General features: G+C 44.2%; 1 protein-coding gene across 7 annotated transcripts in view; it reads right to left on the bottom strand.

The window, feature by feature from the left end:
- Positions 1 to 23,551, bottom strand: part of LOC139545473 (GTPase-activating protein and VPS9 domain-containing protein 1-like) — a 42,360-nt gene extending 18,809 nt beyond the window's left edge. For 3 of the 7 annotated variants that reach the window (XM_071353264.1, XM_071353267.1, XM_071353270.1), the window contains exons 1-12: positions 23,394 to 23,551; positions 9,281 to 9,493; positions 8,540 to 8,807; positions 7,759 to 8,334; positions 7,520 to 7,603; positions 7,258 to 7,392; positions 6,539 to 6,728; positions 5,846 to 5,920; positions 1,373 to 1,530; positions 1,076 to 1,205; positions 721 to 846; positions 468 to 641 (exon numbers count right to left, since the gene is read on the bottom strand). In XM_071353264.1, the coding sequence (XP_071209365.1) occupies positions 468 to 641; positions 721 to 846; positions 1,076 to 1,205; positions 1,373 to 1,530; positions 5,846 to 5,920; positions 6,539 to 6,728; positions 7,258 to 7,392; positions 7,520 to 7,603; positions 7,759 to 8,334; positions 8,540 to 8,807; positions 9,281 to 9,465 (2,101 nt within the window). In that variant the 5' untranslated portion in view covers positions 9,466 to 9,493; positions 23,394 to 23,551. The remainder of the gene's footprint in view (positions 1 to 467; positions 642 to 720; positions 847 to 1,075; positions 1,206 to 1,372; positions 1,531 to 5,845; positions 5,921 to 6,538; positions 6,729 to 7,257; positions 7,393 to 7,519; positions 7,604 to 7,758; positions 8,335 to 8,539; positions 8,808 to 9,280; positions 9,494 to 23,393) is intronic. The other 4 variants (XM_071353268.1, XM_071353271.1, XM_071353265.1 and 1 more) reach the window with 3 other exon arrangements.
- Between the last annotated feature and the right edge of the window lie 1,118 nt (positions 23,552 to 24,669).

Here is a 24,669-nt window from a genome sequence, read left to right as displayed (position 1 = left end):
CTACTTCCTGTATATAGCCATGTTATTTTTACTCGTTATTGTTATTCACCGTGTATTTTATTCCTTTTGTCACTATTTCTATTTATTTGTGTATTTTTTATATTTAACTCTGCATTGTTGGAAACGACCCGTAAGTAAGCTTTTCACTGTTAGTCTACATCTGTTTACGAAACATGTGACAATTAAAATACAATTTGATTTGATGAAGGCTTAACATGCCGTTTTAACCATAAACCACAAGGTGGCAGTATTGTGCTACATTTTCTGACGTAGTAAGGACCTCTATGTCTTTGGGAGAATCTCAATTGCATACTCCTCGCATCCTCTCTCCTTGCCCCCTTCTCAAAACCAATTGTTAGAGAAGGTCAGAGGGGAGGGACCTCTGGCTTTTAAATCCAATGGATTTTGAGAAGGAGGCGAGGAGAGGACACTAAGAGTACGCCATTGAGATTCTCCCTATGACTTACCAGCTATTTCCTGCAGTCGATCCTCATCCATGTTGGGGTCAAAGTCACTGCCCAGCACGTCTGTGCTCCAGGTCTCACTCACTGTCTCAGAGATGTCCCGGTCATCTGTCAGGCCCATCATGTCGCGGATCTCAAACTTACGCAGTTTGTCATCCAGGTTGTCCTGAGTGGTGGCTGGGGGTGGGACAGGGATAATGACAATGTTATCATGGCTCAATGTAATGATCCCTGACATTGATTTCCCACAACACACCATGTTCATGCTCCAGCAGTTGTAGAGCCTCCACCCCATTGCTCCCTGATGGCCCAGCTCCCAGCTCAGACACAGACTCTCCCTCCAGGTCCAGAGACGACACAGAGTTAGACCGGTTAGATGGACCTGTGCAAAGAAAACAATTACATTTAGACATCTCCAACGCATCAGATTACACAAGGTCCTCTTTTTGTGGTACATGAACAGTTACTGTTTACATTAGAACAGATACACTTATTACAGTAGTTTAACAGCCATTAACACCTCATTCCATGGTGATACATTAAAAACATTATGTTGTGTTGCTGTAGTAACTAGTAAGTCAGCAGGGCATGTGGGCTGTTAGAACGCTGACCCTCTGAGATGCCCTCCAGGTTGTCACTGCAGAGGGAGAAGCGCAGGGTTTTGTCTGGCTTGCCATGGTGCTTGGTGTCATCTGCAGGAATGTCCCCTTGTGACCCATCAGTCAGCTGCATGGTCAACACCTGAGAGGGAACATCACTGGTTATTGCCATCCTGGCTCTTAATGTGGGCTTCCGATAATGACAAATATAAAAAATGCATTGATCCTTCATTTCCAATGTTGTGTGCAAGTGTATATTACACCATATACTCTCCATAACAATGTGCATGTTCCAGGCTCGTTAGTTACCTCATTCTCTGACATCATCCCAGGGATGGTCTGCGGGCTGCTTCCTAGTGAGATCACCAGCACCTCCTCTGGCATAACCTCCTGCAGGGACTCCAGAGAGCTAGCCTCTGCCTCCCCCTGCTGGGCCAGCTCGGAACGGCTACGACTGCGGGAGGCTGCTGGGGGAGCAGGGAGAGAGACAGGGTATAAGGCTTTACTCATTCACTGAGACTCAGTGGGAGCAGGGGACAAGATGTTACTAACAGAGACTCAGGGGCCGAGATGTTACCAACAGAGATTCAGTGGGAGCAGGGGACGAGGTGTTACTAACTAACAGAGACTCAGGGGGAGCAGGGGACGAGGTGTTACTAACTAACAGAGACTCAGGGGGAGCAGGGGACGAGATGTTACTAACTAACAGAGACTCAGGGGGAACAGGGGACGAGGTGTTACTAACTAACAGACTCAGTGGTAGCAGGGGACGAGGTGTTACTAACTAACAGAGACTCAGGGGGAGCAGGGGACGAGGTGTTACTAACTAACAGAGACTCAGTGGGAGCAGGGGACGAGGTGTTACTAACTAACAGACTCAGTGGTAGCAGGGGACGAGGTGTTACTAACTAACAGAGACTCAGGGGGAGCAGGGGACGAGGTGTTACTAACTAACAGAGACTCAGTGGGAGCAGGGGACGAGGTGTTACTAACTAACAGAGACTCAGGGGGAACAGGGGACGAGGTGTTACTAACTAACAGACTCAGTGGTAGCAGGGGACGAGGTGTTACTAACTAACAGAGACTCAGGGGGAACAGGGGACGAGGTGTTACTAACTAACAGACTCAGTGGTAGCAGGGGACGAGGTGTTACTAACCAACAGAGATTCAGTGGGAGCAGGGGACGAGGTGTTACTAACTAACAGAGACTCAGGGGGAGCAGGGGACGAGGTGTTACTAACTAACAGAGACTCAGGGGGAACAGGGGACGAGGTGTTACTAACTAACAGACTCAGTGGTAGCAGGGGACGAGGTGTTACTAACTAACAGAGACTCAGGGGGAGCAGGGGACGAGATGTTACTAACTAACAGAGACTCAGGGGGAGCAGGGGACGAGGTGTTACTAACTAACAGACTCAGTGGTAGCAGGGGACGAGGTGTTACTAACTAACAGAGACTCAGGGGGAGCAGGGGACGAGGTGTTACTAACTAACAGAGACTCAGTGGTAGCAGGGGACGAGGTGTTACTAACTAACAGAGACTCAGGGGGAGCAGGGGACGAGGTGTTACTAACTAACAGACTCAGTGGTAGCAGGGGACGAGGTGTTACTAACTAACAGAGACTCAGGGGGAGCAGGGGACGAGGTGTTACTAACTAACAGAGACTCAGTGGGAGCAGGGGACGAGATGTTACTAACTAACAGAGACTCAGGGGGAACAGGGGACGAGATGTTACTAACTAACAGAGACTCAGGGGGAACAGGGGACGAGGTGTTACTAACTAACAGACTCAGTGGTAGCAGGGGACGAGGTGTTACTAACTAACAGAGACTCAGTGGGAACAGGGGACGAGGTGTTACTAACTAACAGAGACTCAGGGGGAGCAGGGGACGAGGTGTTACTAACTAACAGAGACTCAGTGGGAGCAGGGGACGAGGTGTTACTAACTAACAGACTCAGTGGTAGCAGGGGACGAGGTGTTACTAACTAACAGAGACTCAGGGGGAGCAGGGGACGAGGTGTTACTAACTAACAGAGACTCAGGGGGAACAGGGGACGAGGTGCTACTAACTAACAGAGACTCAGGGGGAGCAGGGGACGAGGTGTTACTAACTAACAGAGACTCAGGGGGAGCAGGGGACGAGGTGTTACTAACTAACAGAGACTCAGGGGGAACAGGGGACGAGGTGTTACTAACTAACAGAGACTCAGGGGGAACAGGGGACGAGGTGTTACTAACTAACAGACTCAGTGGTAGCAGGGGACGAGGTGTTACTAACTAACAGAGACTCAGGGGGAGCAGGGGACGAGGTGTTACTAACTAACAGAGACTCAGTGGGAGCAGGGGACGAGGTGTTACTAACTAACAGACTCAGTGGTAGCAGGGGACGAGGTGTTACTAACTAACAGAGACTCAGGGGGAGCAGGGGACGAGGTGTTACTAACTAACAGAGACTCAGTGGGAGCAGGGGACGAGGTGTTACTAACTAACAGACTCAGTGGTAGCAGGGGACGAGGTGTTACTAACTAACAGAGACTCAGGGGGAGCAGGGGACGAGGTGTTACTAACTAACAGAGACTCAGGGGGAACAGGGGACGAGGTGTTACTAACTAACAGACTCAGTGGTAGCAGGGGACGAGGTGTTACTAACTAACAGAGACTCAGGGGGAGCAGGGGACGAGGTGTTACTAACTAACAGAGACTCAGGGGGAGCAGGGGACGAGGTGTTACTAACTAACAGAGACTCAGGGGGAACAGGGGACGAGGTGTTACTAACTAACAGAGACTCAGGGGGAACAGGGGACGAGGTGTTACTAACTAACAGACTCAGTGGTAGCAGGGGACGAGGTGTTACTAACTAACAGAGACTCAGGGGGAGCAGGGGACGAGGTGTTACTAACTAACAGAGACTCAGTGGGAGCAGGGGACGAGGTGTTACTAACTAACAGACTCAGTGGTAGCAGGGGACGAGGTGTTACTAACTAACAGAGACTCAGGGGGAGCAGGGGACGAGGTGTTACTAACTAACAGAGACTCAGGGGGAACAGGGGACGAGGTGTTACTAACTAACAGACTCAGTGGTAGCAGGGGACGAGGTGTTACTAACTAACAGAGACTCAGGGGGAGCAGGGGACGAGGTGTTACTAACTGAGACTCAGGGGGAGCAGGGGCGGAGATGTTACGAGCTAACAGAGACTCAGGGGCCGAGATGTTACTAACAGAGACTCAGTGGGAGCAGGGGACGATATGTTACAAACTAACAGAGACTCAGTGGGAGCAGGGGACTAGGTGTTACTAACTAACAGAGACTCAGTGGGAGCAGGGGACTAGGTGTTACTAACTAACAGAGACTCAGTGGGAGCAGGGGACGAGATGTTACTAACTAACAGAGACTCAGTGGGAGCAGGGGACTAGGTGTTACTAACTAACAGAGACTCAGTGGGAGCAGGGGACGAGGTGTTACTAACTAACAGAGACTCAGTGGGAGCAGGGGACGAGATGTTACTAACAGAGACTCAGTGGGAGCAGGGGACAAGGTGTTACTAACTAACAGAGACTCAGTGGGAACAGGGGACGAGATGTTACTAACAGAGACTCAGTGGGAACAGGGGACGAGATGTTACTAACTAACAGAGACTCAGTGGGAGCAGGGGACGAGATGTTACTAACAGAGACTCAGTGGGAGCAGGGGACAAGGTGTTACTAACTAACAGAGACTCAGTGGGAACAGGGGACGAGATGTTACTAACTAACAGAGACTCAGTGGGAGCAGGGGACGAGATGTTACTAACTAACAGACTCAGTGGTAGCAGGGGACGAGGTGTTACTAACTAACAGAGACTCAATGGGAGCAGGGGACGAGGTGTTACTAACAAAGACTCAGTGGGAGCAGGGGACAAGGTGTTACTATGTAATACTCACTGAGATTCAGGGGGCGCAAAAGACAGGGATCGGCTTCAACTATAATAATAATAAAAGCAAAAAGGTAGGCTATACTAACTATAAACACAAAAACTCACGTACCTATACACAACTACACACGGACTGCATTGCTTCTTAGATTACCTGTTAGTTGCTCCCAACCTTTCAGTTTTGCATTGTGAAAGAGGTATTGCAGTGAACAGAAATTTGACTCAATTGGATTCAATCATTAAATCAATCAATCTTTCCTAATAGAGACTGGATATTTTGCTCGGCACTGCTTAGACAACCTGTGCTGTGTAACCCGTCCAGTGTAATACAGGTCAATGAGTGCATCCAATAAGGTTCACAAATCACAAGTGCATGTCGGACGCGGTGAAGCAGCCACACTCCACATCCCAATCAGCACGTGGCATGCATACCATTCTAATGACTGACCTGATTGTGCTCTGGATGGTAATTATGATGCATTGCTTTATGCAGAAGGATCTAAGATCCCAACATCAGGAAAACAAACACCCAAAAAAGTGTCTGACTTCAATCTTCTCTTTAGCCAAAAGCACGTATCATTAAACACAATATAATTTATCACGTGAGTGAAAACAAGCAGCAGAGAACCAGGTATAAACCAGGTCTACAAGACTAGAGCACAGGGCAAAGCAGGCATGGTGAAAGGCATGGTGACAAGAGCACATCTAGTAGCTAGCTCTATCTGGTGGTGAAGCAGTGGGACTGCAGCAGGAACCATGGCTATGAGCATGGCTGGTACTGGGTGTATGTGGACTGATAGTGGCACATGACTAGGTGGCACAAACACGCTTTAGTTCTAGTCAGCTTCACAGGGCTGCCAGGCTACCCACCAAAAGGGGTAACTAATGGAATGTGAGCAGACAGGGTGGTGGTTGTGGAGTCCCAGGAAGTTGCTAACTGTTGTCCTGGGTCGATCACAGGCAGCAAAGGAGGAAAGGAGGAAGAAGGTTGAGGGCAACAGAGAGAGAATACAGAGCGAGTAGCAAGCAACTGTAAAACAGCTTCAAATCGAAAAGGTTCACATTTCAGTAGGGCAGCTTAAAGTGGCTTATTTTAAATGGAGGAGGATCTTGTCACCATCACATTTAATTGATTTATTCCTAATGATGGAAGGTATATATTTCTCCATCCATACCAATTAAGAAAGGGTTCATTTATATTTTGTAATTTAATTGGCTTTCATTTGCGTAATGGATCTCCAATCTAGAGGCTGCTAATTACCTGTAAAACAGGCCCAGAACCTCATTAGCTTCCTACATAACAGAGGCTTCCTGCAGCCATTACAACTTTAGCTACTTCTTCTAGTTATTTATTACCATGAATGAAACAACCTATAGTTAGTACATAAAAAGGCTGGTTTCATTGTAATTTCAAACTGAAATCTCCAACTGGTGCAATGCTATAACAGGAATAACAAGTACTGGAGATTAACCACGTATTTCATTATGCAGTATGTATTTCTCTGTCAGAAAGCCAGTGGCTGCAGGTCTAGAGTAACAACAGCCGAGGAAGTCGGTAGGTACCTATGTTCCTGTTTTTTTTGTTGGCGGGGGTGGTGGCTGGGGAGAGCTGGGGGGTGTTGGAGGGGGTGAGCTCCAGACTGTTGCTCTTCACCGTGCGGGACTGGGGCACGTTGGCCAGCATGGTCTCCAGGAGCATGTGCTCCTCCTCCCGGAGGTGGTCCCCTGCCATCACACTCCGTACAAAGTCCACCTGAACACCATAGGAGTTAATTACTTCATTTAATACTCTCACATCCTAGTTTCTATGAGGAATCCAATTAACTTTTTACTAAGGCTTCAATAGCTAAGCTGGTGGAGAACTTATGACACGGGTGATAAGTGCAGGGCTCTTTTCACAATGAAACTAAAAGTGGGGCTTGAGACATGCCAATAGAATACAGCAAGGGTAATTATTTATTACCGCACTAATGTTATAAAGAAAGGTAACTAAGGGAGGAGCCATAGCACCGCAGTTCCAGGAGGATGTGGTAATAGTTTATTTCTTGAGTACGCTATGGTAACTCCCAGTCCTTGAGACATAACAGCACTCTCAACAACCTGTGTGAAATGTCTCCTCCATTTCTGGTCTGACAAGCCTGGGCATGTCAAGTTCACTTCCTGTAACATAGGAACGTTTACTGTTGCCTGTCTAAAACATGTGTACATACTGTTCCAGACTAGGCTAACTACAATATAAGCCACACAAGATTCAGACTGAAACAGTCAGATCAGCAGCGTACCAGGCAGAGGAGCTGACTGTGTGTCATGTACGCCACAGTCCTGCTGAGTCCTTCTAGTAGGTTCATGGAGGACATGGGCGGTGTCTCCACAGCTCTCCCTCCGATTACCACATCCAAGAAGGCAGCTACGCAGCTCTGAGGTGACAACCAGACAGTCAACCTCAATAATACGGCAAGAAGCAAAACATGTATTCAGAATGTAATAAAAGCTACCCCATGGACAAACTGGTTATATATTAAGATGTGTGATTGAGGATCTTACCTTATCGAACTTGGCCAAACTCTTTTTCCTCCGGGGGTCTCCATCATCGTCAGCCATTGCCAACTGTTGAAGAAGCTGCCCTACCTACAGGACAAAGATAATGATTAGAATGCATAAAGGGGAAAGGTAACAATATTTGATATTTTATCTAACATTTCAAATAGGATTCGTAAGCGGTCAATGTCCAGGCATGGATAAGAATAGTGTGGATGTATGAGTCTGTTGGGTCGTCCACTGACCTGCATGAGGTTGAAGCGAGCCACCTCATTAATAGGGGCGTCTGAGATGATGCCGTACTGCTCAGGGTTGACTATGGCTGGGCAGATGAAGCAGGTGAGCAGCAGGTCCGTGCACATGGTCCGCACCTCGCCCACCTCCAGCCGTTCCACGCACGACAGTGTCTTGTACATCTGAGACACTATCCAGCGCAGGTTGTGGGGGAAGCAGTAGGTGTTCTGCTTCAGGTAGCCGATGAACTTGTTGACCAGGGTCACCAGCTTGGCCTCGTTGGCTTCCACGGCGGCTGCCACCTTCTGTCTGTAGCCCTCCGAGCCCTTCTCCCCAAACAGGCGCTCCTGCTGGGCCGGCGTGAAGCGCTCCGTCACCTTGGAGGGGTCCGTCTCCAGGTGGTCCTCGTCCTCCACCAGCAGCTGCATGATGGGCTCGTGGAGGGTGGCGGTGAGGAAAAGCTTGGCCGAGTACAGCCCCTCGGAGAAGAGCTTGAAGAGGATGCTGAAGGCGCACGTGCCCCGCCGCAGCAGCCGCCGAGGGTTGTCGCTCTCCTTCAGCTCAAACTCCACCAAGTAGCGGAGGACCTGGAATTGATAGAAACAGCAGCACCCTTACCAGATTTAGCAGTACAGAGGTTAGAAATGGCCTCATCACACTACCTATGAGGACAGGTAATAGTGTTAAATAAGAGGTGGCTGCTGTGCATTTGGTGAGTGCATGTGGCTATTGGCTGTGTGTTTATAGTATAAGTGTATAGATCTTAGATCAGAAGATGTCCGGGCTGCTCACCTGCAGCAGGTAGCGCTCATCCTCCTGCATGATACAGTTGCCGTAGAGTGAGGTGAAGACCGTGTAAATGACCCCCTGTGTGTGCTCCTGGTTCAGCCTCTCCCCAGCCACCAGGCAGGAGGCCAACAGCCGAGGGTTCTCGCGCACCCGACCCAGGAACTCCCCATAGATGCTCTCCTGAAAGCCCAGAGTCTTGTAGCCGTCCAGGAACTGTGTGTCCTCCAGCACTTTGGCATGCTGGCAGCATTCGGCCGGGGAGGCCTCAGCACTGTAGGACAGGGAGCTTTAATTACTACGAGAGCAGAAGGCTCCACAAACCAATGGCTGGAAATGAGCAACAGTGAGCCACAGAGAGCTGTTGATTACTGATTGGAGTGACATGTAATTGTATGACATGCTTGCTGATCACAGGACTCCTCTGATTCCTTGCAATTTCCCTTTTGGGCTGCTAATCTAAATAGTGCTCGGCTGGCTCTGACATGCACCGTGTTTGGCAGGATTTACAACAAACAACATGATCACATCAGGAAGATAAGACAGTTTAATACGGTGGGATCCTACTTTAGGACTATTAAGTTACTAGTTCACTAAAGGTCACACTGCCGAATGCAAACAAGAGGAGGACAACTCAAAATGTATTTTTATAATGGTGAGTTCCTATTAGAACTGTTTCTATTCTCCAATTGGATCGATCTCGTTGAAATGCCCTGGTAACAACAGCTCTGGGGGCCCCATGCTGACCTGGTGAGAATGAGCCTGTCGAGATTGATCCTCTGCTGTTTGGTGATCCAGGCAGCACGGTACAGTCTCTCAGCAGTCTTCAGCACGTCCCCGTTGAGCCGCTGGATCAGCTGCTTCTCTGAAGCCACATACAGCCGCTCCTGCTTCAGGTGGTGGGCCAGAGTGTGGATGTCTGGCTTCACCATCTTTACCAGCTCACTCAGAGGATAAAGACTGCAGAAGAGGGAGAGAAGAGGGAGATCAGTGACACTGGGGGATAAATGGTAATGAGGATGGTAATGACATCGTTGTCGAGAGAATGAGTACTGGGCAGTCAGGACAGAGCTACAGTTGAAGTCGGAAGTTTATATACACGTAGGTTGGAGTCATTAAAACTAGTTTTCAACCACTCCACAAATTTCTTGTTAACAAACTATAGTTTTGGCAAGTCAGTTAGGACATCTACTTTGTGCATGACAAGTAATTTTTCCAACAACTGTTTAGAGATTATTTCACTGTATCACAATTCCAGTGGGTCAGAAGTTTACATACACTAAGTTGACTGTGCCTTTAAACAGCTTAGGCTAATTGACATAATTTGAGTCAATTGGAGGTGTACCTGTGGATACATTTCAAGGCCTACTTTCAAACTCGGTGCCTCTGCTTGACATTATGGGAAAATCAAAAGAAATCAGCCAAGACTTCAGAATAATTTTTTTTTTTAGACCTCCACACTGGTTCATCCTTGGGAGCAACTTCCAAACGCCTGAAGGTACCACATTCAACTGTACAAACAATAGTACGCAAGTATAAACTAGAGGATTATGACTAACGCCGATACCGATTGGAGGACCAACAAATGCCGATACCGATTAATCGGACGATTTAAAAAAATATATATATATATATATAAATAATAATGACAATTACAGCAATACTGAATGAACACTTAATATAATACATAAATAAAAATCTATTTAGTCTCAAATAAATAATGAAACATGTTCGATTTGATTTAAATAATGCAAAAACACAGTGTTGGAGAAGTAAAAGTGCAACATACAGTGAGGGAAAAAAGTATTTGATCCCCTGCTGATTTTGTACGTTTGCCCACTGACAAAGAAATTATCAGTCTATAATTTTAATGGTAGGTTTATTTGAACAGTGAGAGACAGAATAACAACAAAAATATCCAGAAAAATGCATGTCAAAAATGTTATAAATTGATTTGCATTTTAATGAGGGAAATAAGTATTTGACCCCTTCTCAATCAAAAAGATTTCTGGCTCCCAGGTGTCTTTCATACAGGTAACGAACGGAGATTAGGAGCACACTCTTAAAGGGAGTGCTCCTAATCTCAGTTTCTTACCTGTATAAAAGATTCCTGTCCACAGAAGCAATCAATCAATCAGATTCCAAACTCTCCACCATGGCCAAGACCAAAGAGCTCTCCAAGGATGTCAGGGACAAGATTGTAGACCTACACAAGGCTGGAATGGGCTACAAGACCATCGCCAAGCAGCTTGGTGAGAAGGTGACAACAGTTTCTGTGATTATTCGCAAATGGAAGAAACACAAAATAACTGTCAATCTCCCTCAGCCTGGGGCTCCATGCAAGATCTCACCTCGTGGAGTTGCAATGATCATGAGAACGGTGAGGAATCAGCCCAGAACTACACAGGAGGATCTTGTCAATGATCTCAAGGCAGCTGGGACCATAGTCATCAAGAAAACAATTGGTAACACACTATGCCGTGAAGGACTGAAATCCTGCAGCGCCCGCAAGGTCCCCCTGCTCAAGAAAGCACATATACATGCCCGTCTGAAGTTTGCCAATGAACATCTGAATGATTCAGAGGACAACTGGGTGAACGTGTTGTGGTCAGATGAGACCAAAATGGAGTTCTTTGGCATCAACCCAACTTGCCGTGTTTGGAGGAGGAGGAATGCTGCCTATGACCCCAAGAAACCATCCCCACCGTCAAACATGGAGGTGGAAACATTATGCTTTGGGGGTGTTTTTCTGCTAAAGGGACAGGACAACTTCACCGCATCAAAGGGACGATGGACGGGCCCATGTACCGTCAAATCTTGGGTGAAAACCTCCTTCCCTCAGCCAGGGTATTGAAAACGGGTCGTGGATGGGTATTCCAGCATGACAATGACCCAAAACACACGGCCAAGGCAACAAAGGAGTGGCTCAAGAAGAAGCACATTAAGGTCCTGGAGTGGCCTAGCCAGTCTCCAGACCTTAATCCCATAGAAAATCTGTGGAGGGAGCTGAAGGTTCGAGTTGCCAAACGTCAGCCTCGAAACCTTAATGACTTGAAGAAGATCTGCAAAGAGGAGTGGGACAAAATCCCTCCTGAGATGTGTGCAAACCTGGTGGCCAACTACAAGAAACGTCTGACCTCTGTGATTGCCAACAAGGGTTTTGCCACCAAGTACTAAGTCATGTTTTGCAGAGGGGTCAAATACTTATTTCCCTCATTAAAATGCAAATCAATTCATAACATTTTTGACATGCGTTTTTCTGGATTTTTTTGTTGATATTCTGTCTCTCACTGTTCAAATAAACCTACCATTAAAATTATAGACTGATCATTTCTTTGTCAGTGGGCAAACGTACAAAATCAGCAGGGGATCAAATACTTTTTTCCCTCACTGTATGCCATGTAAAAAAGCTAACGTTTAAGTTCCTTGCTCAGAACATATGATAGCTGGTGGTTCCTTTTAACATGAGTCTTCAATATTCCCAGTTAAGAAGTTTTAGGTTGTAGTTATTGGAATTTATAAGACTATTTCTCTCTATACAATTTGTATTTCATATCTTTGACTTTTGGATGTTCTTATCGGCACAATAGTATTGCCAGCCTAATCTCGGGAGTTGATAGGCTTGAAGTAATAAACAGCGCTGTGCTTCAAGCATTGATAAGAGCTGCTCGCAAACGCAGGAAAGTGCTGTTTGAATGAATGCTAACGAGCCTGCTGCTGCCTACCACCGCTCAGACAGACTGCTCTATCAAATCATAGACTTAATTATAATAAACACACAGAAATACGAGCCTTAGGTCATTAATATGGTCAAATCCGGAAACTATCATTTCGAAAAACAAAACATTTATTCTTTCAGTGAAATACGGAACCGTTACGTATTTTATCGAACGGGTGGCATCCACAAGTCTAAATATTGCTGTTACATTGCACAAACTTCAATGTCATAATTATTTAAAATTCTGGCAAATTAATTACGGTCTTTATTAGGAAGAAATGGTCTTCACACAGTTCACAACGAGCCAGGCAGCCCAAACTGCTGCATATACCCTGACTCTGCTTGCACAGAACGCAAGAGAAGTGACACAATTTGTTAATATTGCCTGCTAACATTAATTTATTTTAACTAAATATGCAGGTTTAAAAAAATATATACTTATGTATTGATTTTAAGAAAGGCATTGATGTTTATGGTTAGGTACATTGGTGCAACGACAGTGCTTTTTCGCAAATGCACTTGTTAAATCACCACCCGTTTGGCGAAGTAGGCTGTGATTCGATGATAAATTACCGCATTGATTATTTGTAACGCAGGACAAGCTAGTTAAACTAGTAATATCATCAACCATGTGTAGTTATCTTCTTAATAGGGGGCGCTATTTTCACTTTGGGAAAAAATCGTGCCCAAATTAAACGGCCTCGTACTCTATTCTAGATCATACAATATGCATATTACTATTACTATTGGATAGAAAACACTCTGAAGTTTCTAAAACTGTTTGAATTATATCTGTTAGTAAAACAGAACTCATTTGGCAGCAAACTTCCAAATTCTGAAAATGGGGCTCTGTGTCAGGGCCTGCCTATTCAACTGGCTTATATTTATGGATCTGTATGCACTTCATACGCCTTCCACTAGATGTCAACAGGCAGTAGAATGTTGAATGGTGTGTCTAGCTTGATGTGAGAACGAATGAGAGCTTTTGGAGTGACAGGTCCGCTCTTTTGTCAGTATTCAACTGCGCACCAGGGAACCTCACATTGTCTTCTGAAAAGCGTTAGGTATACACAACGAAATGCTCCGGCTCTGATTTTATTGGATACATATGAGAAAAACATCATAAAGTAGGATTTTCAACCGAGTTTGACCAGTTTATTCGACGTTTATTGGGAGTATTGGAATTTTTCGTTCCAGGCGCAAAGATTTGACATGGCTAGCCAAAGTTGCTAATTCGACAGAAGAAATGGACATTCTAAAACAAAACAACGATTTATTCTGGAACTAGGACTCCTTGCACAACATTCTGATGGAAGATCATCAAAAGTAAGAGAATATTTATGATGTTATTTCGTATTTTTGTGGTTTGTGTTGGCTCCAACAAGGCGGAGAATTGGTGAGCGCTGTCTCACAATATTGCATGCTGTACTAAAGTTATTTTTTTAAATCTAACACAGCGGTTGCATTAAGAACCAGTGTATCTTTCATTTGCTGTACAACATGTATTTTTTAGTAAAGTTTATGATGAGTTCTTTGGTTAGATTACGTGACTGTCCAAAATATCTCCGGACAATTTGGTGCATCATGGCTACGTATTCACAATGTAAAACCAGGATTTGTACCTCTAAATATGCACATTTTTGAACAAAACATAAATGTACTGTATAACATGATGTTATAAGACTGTCATCTGATGAAGTTTTTCAAGGTTAGTGATTCATTTTATCTCAATTTGTGGGTTTTGTGAAAGCTACCTTTGCGGTGGAAACATGGTGAAAACATGGCGTTGTGTGTTTGGCTATTGTGGTGAGCTAAATAAATATACACTGCTCAAAAAAATAAAGGGAACACTTAAACAACACAATGTAACTCCAAGTCAATCACACTTCTGTGAAATCAAACTGTCCACTTAGGAAGCAACACTAATTGACAATAAATTTCACATGCTGTTGTGCAAATGGAATAGACAAAAGGTGGAAATTATAGGCAATTAGCAAGACACCCCCAATAAAGGAGTGGTTCTGCAGGTGGTGACCACAGACTACTTCTCAGTTCCTATGCTTCCTGGCTGATGTTTTGGTCACTTTTGAATGCTGGCGGTGCTTTCACTCTAGTGGTAGCATGAGACGGAGTCTACAACCCACACAAGTGGCTCAGGTAGTGCAGCTCATCCAGGATGGCACATCAATGCGAGCTGTGGCAAGAAGGTTTGCTGTGTCTGTCGGCGTAGTGTCCAGAGCATGGAGGCGCTACCAGGAGACAGGCCAGTACATCAGGAGACGTGGAGGAGGCCGTAGGAGGGCAACAACCCAGCAGCAGGACCGCTACCTCCGCCTTTGTGCAAGGAGGATCAGGAGGAGCACTGCCAGAGCCCTGCAAAATGACCTCCAGCAGGCCACAAATGTGCATGTGTCTGCTCAAACGGTCAGAAACAGACTCCATGAGGGTGGTATGAGGGCCCGACGTCCACAGGTGGGGGTTGTGCTTACAGCCCAACACCGTGCAGGACGTTTGGCATTTGCCAGAGAACACCAAGATTGGCAAATTCGCCACTGGCGCCCTGTGCTCTTCACAGATGAAAGCAGGTTCACACTGAGCACATGTGACAGACGTGACAGAGTCTGGAGACGCCGTGGAGAACGTTCTGCTGCCTGCAACATCCTCCAGCATGACCGGTTTGGCGGTGGGTCAGTCATGGTGTGGGGTGGCATTTCTTTGGGGGGCCGCACAGCCCTCCATGTGCTCGCCAGAGGTAGCCTGACTGCCATTAGGTACCGAGATGAGATCCTCAGACCCCTTGTGAGACCATATGCTGGTGCGGTTGGCCATGGGTTCCTCCTAATGCAAGACAATGCTAGACCTCATGTGGCTGGAGTGTGTCAGCAGTTCCTGCAAGAGGAAGGCATTGATGCTATGGACTGGCCCGCCCGTTCCCCAGACCTGAAACCAATTGAGCACATCTGGGACATCATGTCTCGCTCCATCCACCAACGCCACGTTGCACCACAGACTGTCCAGGAGTTGGCGGATGCTTTAGTCCAGGTCTGGGAGGAGATCCCTCAGGAGACCATCCGCCACCTCATCAGGAGCATGCCCAGGCGTTGTAGGGAGGTCATACAGGCACGTGGAGGCCACACACACTACTGAGACTCATTTTGACTTGTTTTAAGGACATTACATCAAAGTTGGATCAGACTGTAGTGTGGTTTTCCACTTTAATTTTGAGTGTGACTCCAAATCCAGACCTCCATGGGTTGATAAATTTGATTTCCATTGATAATTTGTGTGTGATTTTGTTGTCAGCACATTCAACTAGGCAAAGAAAAAAGTCTTTAAGAATATTTCATTCATTCAGATCTAGGATGTGTTATTTTAGTGTTCCCTTTATTTTTTTGAGCAGTGTATATTGTGTTTTCGCTGTAAAACATTTTAAAAATCGGAAATGATGGCTGGATTCACAAGATGTTTATCTTTCATTTGCTGTATTGGACTTGTGATTTCATGAAATTATATTATATCCCTGTCGCGTTAGGCTAGGCTATGCTAGTCAGCTTTTTTGATGAGGAGGATCCCGGATCCGGGAGAGATAAGCGGTAGAGGTTATTAACTAGTGATTATGTTAAGATTGACTGTTCTGTATAAGATAAGTTTAATGCTAGCTAGCAACTTACCTTGGCTCCTTGCTGCACTCGCGTAACAGGAAGTCAGCCTGCCACGTAGTCTCCTCGTGGAGTGCAATGTAACCAGCCGTAATCAGCGTCCAAAAATGCAAGATTACCGATTGTTATGGAAACTTGAAATCGGCCCTAATTTTATTATTTTTTATTTATGTATTTTAAAATCGGCCATGCCGACCTCTAGTATAAAGACCATGGGACCACGCAGACTTCATACCGCTCAAGAAGGAGAGGCGCTCTGTCTCCTAGAGATGAACGTACTTGTGCAAAAAAGTGCAAATCAATCCAAGAACAACAGCAAAGGACCTTGCGAAGATGCTGGAGGAAACAGGTACAAAATTACCTATATCCACAGTAAAATGAGTCCTATATCGACATAACCTGAAAGGCCGCACAGCAAGGAAGAAGCCACTGCTCCAAAACCGCCATAAAAAAGCCAGACTAGTTTGCAACTGCACATTGGGACAAAGATCGTAATTTTGGAGAAATGTCCTCTGGTCTGATGAAACAAAAACAGAACTGTTCGGCCATAATGACCATCGTTATGTTTGGAGGGAAAATGGGGAGGCTTGCAAGCCGAAGCACACCATCCAACCGTGATTCGCGGGGGTGGCAGCATCATGTTGTGGGGGTGCTTTGCTGCAGGAGGGACTGGTGCACTTCACAAAATAGATGGCTTCATGGGGTAGGAAAATTATGTGGATATATTGAAACAACATCTTAAGACATCAGTCAGGAAGTTAAAGATTGGTCACAAATGGGTTTTGCAAATGGACAATGACCCCAAGCAAAGTTATGGCAAAAAGGCTTAAGGACAACAAAGTCAGGGTATTGGAATGGCCATCACAAAGCCTAGAACATTTGTGGGCAGAACTGAAAAAGTGTGTGTGAGCAAGGACGCCTAGAAACCTGACTCAGTTATACCAGCTCTGTCAGGAGGAATGGGCCAAAATTCACCCAACTTATTGTGGGAAGCTTGTGGAAGGCTAACTGAAACTTTTGACCCAAGTTAAACAATTTAAAGGCAATGCTACCAAATACTAATTGAGTGCATGTAAACTTCTGACCCACTTGGAATGTGATGAAAGAAATAAAAGCTGAAATAAATCACTCTACTATTATTCTGACATTTCACATTCTTAAAATAAAGTGGTAATCCTAACTGACCTAAAACAGGGAACTTTTACTAGGATTAAATGTCAGGAACTGTGAAAAACTGAGTTTAAATGTATTGGGCTAAGATGTATGTAAACTTCCGACTTCAACTGTACATGCAGGGCAGTTTGGAGTAGATTTACAAGTGAGGACAATGGACCATTTTTATTTCTCAGAGTGCAATCCTGAGGAAGAGCAGGAAAGGCCATGTTGGCAGAATCCTAGCTCACACACTGACAGAGGAAGTAGACTGTCAAGTAATCAAGAGAAGGCAGAAACACTAGTTCTATTGGCTAAGATTGACAGTGTGGGGGGGGGGGGGGGGGGCTTTTAAACAATAGCAAGCCCCTACTCTCGCTCACACAAGCATCTGGTAGCATTATTCACAGCACGAGAGTATATGCAAATCATATTAGTCTCCCTTTCCTTCACACACAAACCAGACAGAATGCATGAAATTTAATTGATTTCCTAGAGCATTCTTTGACACAAGGTTCTTTGTGGATGGCTGCTACCAAGGAAAACAGACAAGATTGTGAGGCTGGGAGGCCTGTGAAAACAGCCCAGAGAACCCTGCCTCAGAGCGTGCACACAACTACAAAGGCTTGATACTATTAAACGTATGTGGTTTGAGGCATAAATATTTTGATGAGGCTTAGAAGCGTTTTCTTAACCATGTCATGCCAGATAAGAAAGGTTAATCATGGGTTATACACAAAGTCTCTGTGTTCCTTTAGTAGGCTAAATCCAATGATGGACTGGCCACTGTGAAGTTTTCTGGAACCATGAAAACACTGGGGGATCTCAGGTAAATAAATAGAAATCTGTCAAACACTTACTTAAGGCTAATCAATAGATTAATGACCAACAGTGTACCAGTCCATGAGAATACGCATGTGCCGTAGGCTCTTGAAAGAGTAGACTACATTTGTCACAGTCCTGTGTGGAAGTAAAGGGTGTAGGCCTAGGGCCAACACACAGGTGGTACTGTAGGACCTGTGGCCTGGTACGGGTAAAGCAGTTTCCGAGTTGAAGATTTGTTGAGTAGACCTACCTAATGAGTAAGTAATGGAAAAGGACAGGGAACTCAAAAGCAGAAGAAAAACCACTGTAGGTGGTGTGAAAAGGCACAGGCGGGGGTGTGCGAGAGAATGACGGTAGTTAGCGGTAGGTAGGCTAGAAATAGAATTCAGTCCAAAGCCATCCCTCCCAACATTACATACATGATGCTTAGGCTCAGAACAAGGAATCATTGTGAAGCAAACCATCTGGAAAAGAAAACTGAAAAGCACCTCAACCAATGATGCAGCTCACCACACAGCACATTTATGGAGGTGTTTGGAACACAGCCCAAACATTCCCTCAGTTGAACATGCAATACAAGCCAACAGAACAAAGTGCTTTTTATAGACACACAGAAAGGAATCACTTTCTAAAGGCACTCGAAACTCGAACACAAAGTCCCCTTTTCACTTCCCCTCAACATGAGATCAAATAAGACTGTTTGCATGAGCAGGTTAACGACTCCAGTTGCCTAGCCCAACAGCAGCTTCAAGGGCTGTGTCCCTTTGAAATTCATCAGGCCTTCTTCCGTTGGACTGCAGACATTTTACCAGCTCCTGTGTGCAATGGTATGGGGTGCACGCTGCACCTCCCAACAATCACCTCTCAGAAGGAGCTCACACACCACAAAGAGACATGGCAAAACTATACCCAACCTATTCCAGCAATCCAGCCCCACCACATCCAATTGACAACATAAGATTGTCAGATATTTGGTCTTAGATAATTAGGAAAATACAAATATGAAACTGAAACCAGGGTAAGCAGGGTAGCTGAAAGTGAGGTAGTGGTGGTGGTAATAAACAGCCTAAAGTACTTCAGTCAGAACGAGGATCTGAGAAATTATTCACTAGGCTACATCACCGAAGCTCAGGAATAGTGAGTGTTGGACAGCACAATAAAAATGTGAATAAGAGACCCTTGTCTCTTTCATGCGTGAGTTCCCCACAGACATTATTTGTCACATCTAGTAGGCCTACCCTAAGCCTGTCCTACAACTACTGTGTAGGAACAAGGTATTTTGTGTTTTTTTAAAGACCTCCCACATACACTACACTGTATAACACATATACAAAAGTATGTGGACACTCATTCAAATAAGTGGATTTGGCTATTTCAGCCAAACAAGTTGCTGACAGGTGTATTCAATCGAGCACACAGCCATTCAATCTCCAGAGACAAACATTGTCAGTAGAGTGTAATTAGGGCCGATTCCAAGTTTTCATAATCGATCATCTGCATTTTTGGACGCCGATTATAGCCGATTACATTGCATTCACCGAGGAAACTGCGTGGCAGGCTGACCACCTGTTACGCGAGTGCAGCAAGGAGCCAAGGTAAGTTGCTAGATAGCGTTAAACTTATCTTATAAAAAACAATCAATCTTCACATAATCACTAGTTAACTACACATGGTTGATGATATTACTAGGTTAACTAGCTTGTCCTGCATTGCATATAATCAATGCAGTGCCTATTAATTTATCATCGAATCACAGCCTACTTCGCCAAACGGGTGATGATTTAGCAAAAGCACAATCGTTGCATGAATGTACCTGACCATAAACATCAATGCCTTTCTTAAAATCAATACACAGAAGTATATATTTTTAAACCTGCATATTTAGCTAAAATAAATTCATGTTAGCAGGCAATATTAACCAGGGGGAAATTGTGTCACTTCTCTTGCGTTCATTGCACGCAGAGTCAGGGTATATGTAGCAGTTTGGGCCGCCTGGCTCGTTGCAAACTAATTTGCCAGAATTGTACATAATCATGACATAACATTGAAGGTTGTGCAATGTAACAGCATTTATTTTTTATTTTTTTACTTAGGTTTGCCACCCGTTCACTGAAAGAATAAATGTTTTGTTTTCGAAATGATAGTTTCCGGATTTGACCATATTAATGACCTAAGGCTCGTATTTCTGTGTGTTTATTATAATTAAGTCTATGATTTGATAGAGCAGTCTGTCTGAGCGGTGGTAGGCAGCAGCAGGCTCGTTAGCATTCATTCAAACAGCACTTTCCTGCATTTGCCAGCAGCACTTGGCAATGCTTGAAGCACAGCGCTGTTTATTACTTCAAGCCTATCAACTCCTGAGATTAGGCTGGCAATACTATTGTGCCTATAAGAACATCCAAAAGTCAAAGGTATATGAAATACAAATGGTAGAGAGAGAAATAGTCTTATAAATTCCTATAATAACTACAACCTAAAACTTCTTAACTGGGAATATTGAAGACTCATGTTAAAAGGAACCACCAGATTTCATATGTTCTCATGTTCTGAACAAGGAATTTAAACGTTAGCTTTTTTACATGGCATAAATTGCACTTTTACTTTCTTCTCCAACACTGTTTTTGCATTATTTAAACCAAATTGAACATGTTTCATTATTTATTTGAGACTAAAACGATTTTATGTATTATATTAAGTTAAAAGTGTTTATTCAGTATTGTTGTAATTGTCATTATTACAAATATATATATATATATACAAATTTGCAGATTAATCGGTATCGGTGTTGAAAAATCCTAAATCGGTCGACCTCTAGAAGAATGGCCTTACTGAAGAGCGCAGTGACTTTCAACGTGGCACCGTCATAGGATTCCACCATTCCAACAAGTTAGTTCATCGAATTTCTGCCCTGTTAGAGCTGCCCCGGTCAACTAAGTGTTGTTATTGTGAAGTGGAAACGTCTAGGAGCAACAACAGCTCAGCCGCAAAGTGGTAGGCCACACAAGCTCACAGAACGGGACTGCCATGTGCTGAAGCGCGTAGCACGTAAAAATTGTCTGTCTTGGTTGCAACACTCACTACAGAGTTCCAAACTGGATCTGGAAGCAACGTCAGCAAAATAACTGTTCGTCGGGAGCTTCATGAAATGGGTTTCCTTTGCCGAGCAGCCACACAAGCCTAAGATCACAATGTGCAATGCCAAGCATCGGCTGGAGTGGTGTAAAGCTTGTCGCTATTGGACTCTGGAGCAATGGAAACAAATTCTCTGTAGTGATGAATCACGTTTCACCATCTGGCAGTCCGACGGACGAATCTGGTTTTGGCGGATGCCAGGAAAACGCTACCTGCCCCAATGCATAGTGCCAACTGTAAAATTTGGTGGAGGAGGAATAATGGTCTGGGGTTGTTTTTCATGGTTCGGGCTAGACCCCTTACTTCCAGTGAAAGGAAATCTAAACGCTACAGAATAGAACATTCTAGACGAGTCTGTGCTTCCAACTTTGTGGCAACAATTTGGGGAAGGCCCTTTCCTGTTTCAGTATGACAATGCCCCCATGCAGAAAGTGAGGTCCATACAGATATGGTTTGTCGACATCTATGGACTTGTATGTTTTTCTGTCATGCGTAATGTACAGTAGCCTATATCACATATGTATTGGATAACGGCACAATCATTTTGACTTTTGGGGGCTTGGGATCATTAAATGTCTAATGTAAGGGCTCATAAAATGTGTTTAATGTATGGCTCATCAGGCTCAGGTAGCATCAAGCTTGAATGTTCAATCAAAGCTCTATTTAAATCCAGACATAGGCATATTTATATGCTTTATAATGCTCTTGAATGACACTTCTGGTTTTGGCGGGAAATACTGTGTTCCTCGGGAGAAAAAGGATTTATTCTCAGGGTTGAAACATTTGTAAAATACCGGAAAAATAACCCTAGTGATATCATCAATGCCTACAACCTTGGGTTAGGCTATCAGATCCCAGGGATTACAAATGAGTAAACGCTTCCTCTTACACAACCATACCCAAAACGAGGGCATTCTGTAGGTCAAAGCAGTGCTAGCATGCAATATCTACAAAGGCTTTAAGTTCAGAGGTGGGAGCAAATGGGTAGCTTCCAAATATAAGGAAAGGAGAAATTCTGTATGCCTAAAATCAACACCTTCACTGAGATGTATGCTCAAAATCTTATTTTGCTAAATGTAGGCCAAATGCTGCCTGTCAGGAAGACAAAGCCTGACAGTGCACTCCTACACTGAATGAGACATCCTGATCCTCTGCTCTGGAGCGTTCAACATCCTTACTCCTGACCTTGTCAAAACAAAGACTTCTACCTTGCCTCGGAACAACACTACTAGTACTCCAGGCGCAAAGTCAGTTGAGATTCATAGGAACCTGAATGATATCCAATGTCTGGTAGATCACTATAACTCAAGAATAAATAAATAAATAAAAAGCTAGGAGCACACTCTTCATTTGTGTGATTGAGATGTATTCATGTTTTGGCTCTAACAATTAGCCTAATCAAAAGGTCAAGTGCATTCCTTAAATCAACATAAATTATTGTGACCATTCTGTTTTGAAAACCTTTGAGCCCTGCTTGATACACAAACACGTCTTAAGTTCTTTATGGTTCATCATACTACACTAGTCATGGATAGTCACGGCCCCTGCACTGGGTGGGGCTCAATTCTACACCTAATGTAGGGGATCAGGTGGGTAAGGAGAGGCGACCGCCGTTCGCTAGCTAGTTAATTATTCAAGCAACCAAGACAACTTGCCCATCTAGTAATTTTTAGGGCCCCAGCCTTGTCTTGTTCACTTTTGCAACACAGTCGACATCTTGCGGAATTTTTTGTTTAACTAACTAGTTAGCTAACTAACGTTAGTTACTAATACTAGCTAATGTGTCACGGTCGGCCTCTGTTATAAACAGTTAGCTGGCTTCCTTTCATCATACTGGCATACGTTAACAGTGAAATGCTAGTAATCTAGCTAGTTAGAAAGCTTGCTATTAGAGGCGCATTGGTTAGCTATCTAGCCAACTACCTAATTATCTAACTAACGTTAACTAGCTAACGTTAACACTAACAGGTCGCTATAGCGTAGTTAACTAGGTGCCTAGGTACTAGTTTACAATCAAAATAGTTAACTAGTTATCACAGAGAGCATAGCTAACATTACTGTACTTAGCTAGCTATCAACAACTGTAACCGTTAACTAGCTTACTAGCTCGTTGGTTAAGTAACGTTAGCTAGTGACCTAACCAACTTGAAATGTTGCAGCACTGTTACTAGCCAAACATCGAGCTACGGTGGGATACCTTTATAGGGATATGTCAATGTTGCCCGGGTAGGCCAGGCTGGCCAGTTGTGGAAGAAAATAGCGTTCAATCACGAAGGACATCCAAGAAGTAGCTAGCTAACGTTAGCAGAAGAAGGCCAGCGATGAAAACAGAACTAGCTAACGCGTTAGCTATAACACGAATTCAATGACTTACCAAACAAGTTGTTGATAGTATACCAGTTCTTTATGGAATCCCTATAACCGTGAAACAATGTCAGTGTCTGACCAGTTAAATCGCTAGATATGTCTATTCCAGACCGTTCCTGATCTCCCCTTTTCGTCAGAGCACTAGCTCAGTCAGCTGTCATCACGAGTAGGCGCGCTCTACCCGCATGCGCGCTGGGTCACAGAGATTTTAGTAAATATCTCAACCTCGAATAGTTTGGTGAGTTTTCTGTTTTTACATTTAATAAGAGCTAAGTAAGAGCTTGATTATAAATGTCGTCTGTAGTGGACTTCAGGATGCTAAACTATGTTTTCTTACTTACTGTACACATTTACGGTAAAGTTAAAAAAATATATATATCACATTTACTAATAACCGATTCCTCTACATACACATACAGTTAAAAAAATACACCAATAAAAACAAAAACACTTATGTAAAACATATATACAGTACCAGTCAAAACTTTGGACACACCTACTCATTCAATGTGTTTTCTTTATTTTTACTATTTTCTACATTGTAGAATAATGGTGAAGACATACTATGAAATAACACATATGGAATCATGTAGTAACCAAAAAAGTGTTAAACAAATCAAAATATATTTTATATTTGAGATTCTTCAAAGTGGCCACCCTTTGCCTTGATGACAGCTTTTCACACTCTTGGCATTCTCTCAACCAGCTTCACCTGGAATGCTTTTCCAACAGTCTTGAAGGAATTCCCACATGTGCTGAGCACTTGTTGGCTGATTTTCCTTCACTCTGCGACCCAACTCATACCAAACCATCTCAATTGGGTTGAGGTCTGGTGATTGTGGAGACCAGGTCATAAATTGCCAACAGACACTATCCCATCACTATAGCGCACCACCCTGCAATATATATATTTTTTGCTGGGTCAGGAGGATATATGAACTGTGCATATGATGCTAACAGAGACTCAAGGCTGTGAGTCCTTGACCTTTTCTTGCTGTGGATGCAAAATCTAGAAAATCTTTGTCCATGACAAGCCCACCTTTCTTTCTTTTTCTCACTGTAAATGTGTAGGAGGCATCCCTACTGTTCAAACTAGGCAGACTACCTGAACAAAGAAAACATACTATTTTTACAAATGCAGGTCAGATTTGTATGCTATAAACTACAAACTAGGTTTTCGAATAATATGAAATACAGTAATTTGACATTCCTGATTTGCCACTAGCAATGTCTAAAGTTCATCAATAGGTGGCGATCAAGTTCCATGAATTTATACACTCTTC

The sequence above is a fragment of the Salvelinus alpinus genome, chromosome 19 (assembly GCF_045679555.1).
Source record: "Salvelinus alpinus chromosome 19, SLU_Salpinus.1, whole genome shotgun sequence".
Classification (NCBI taxonomy): domain Eukaryota; kingdom Metazoa; phylum Chordata; class Actinopteri; order Salmoniformes; family Salmonidae; genus Salvelinus; species Salvelinus alpinus.
Note: the sequence above shows the minus strand (reverse complement) of the source record. Positions and strands in the feature narration are given on the sequence as shown.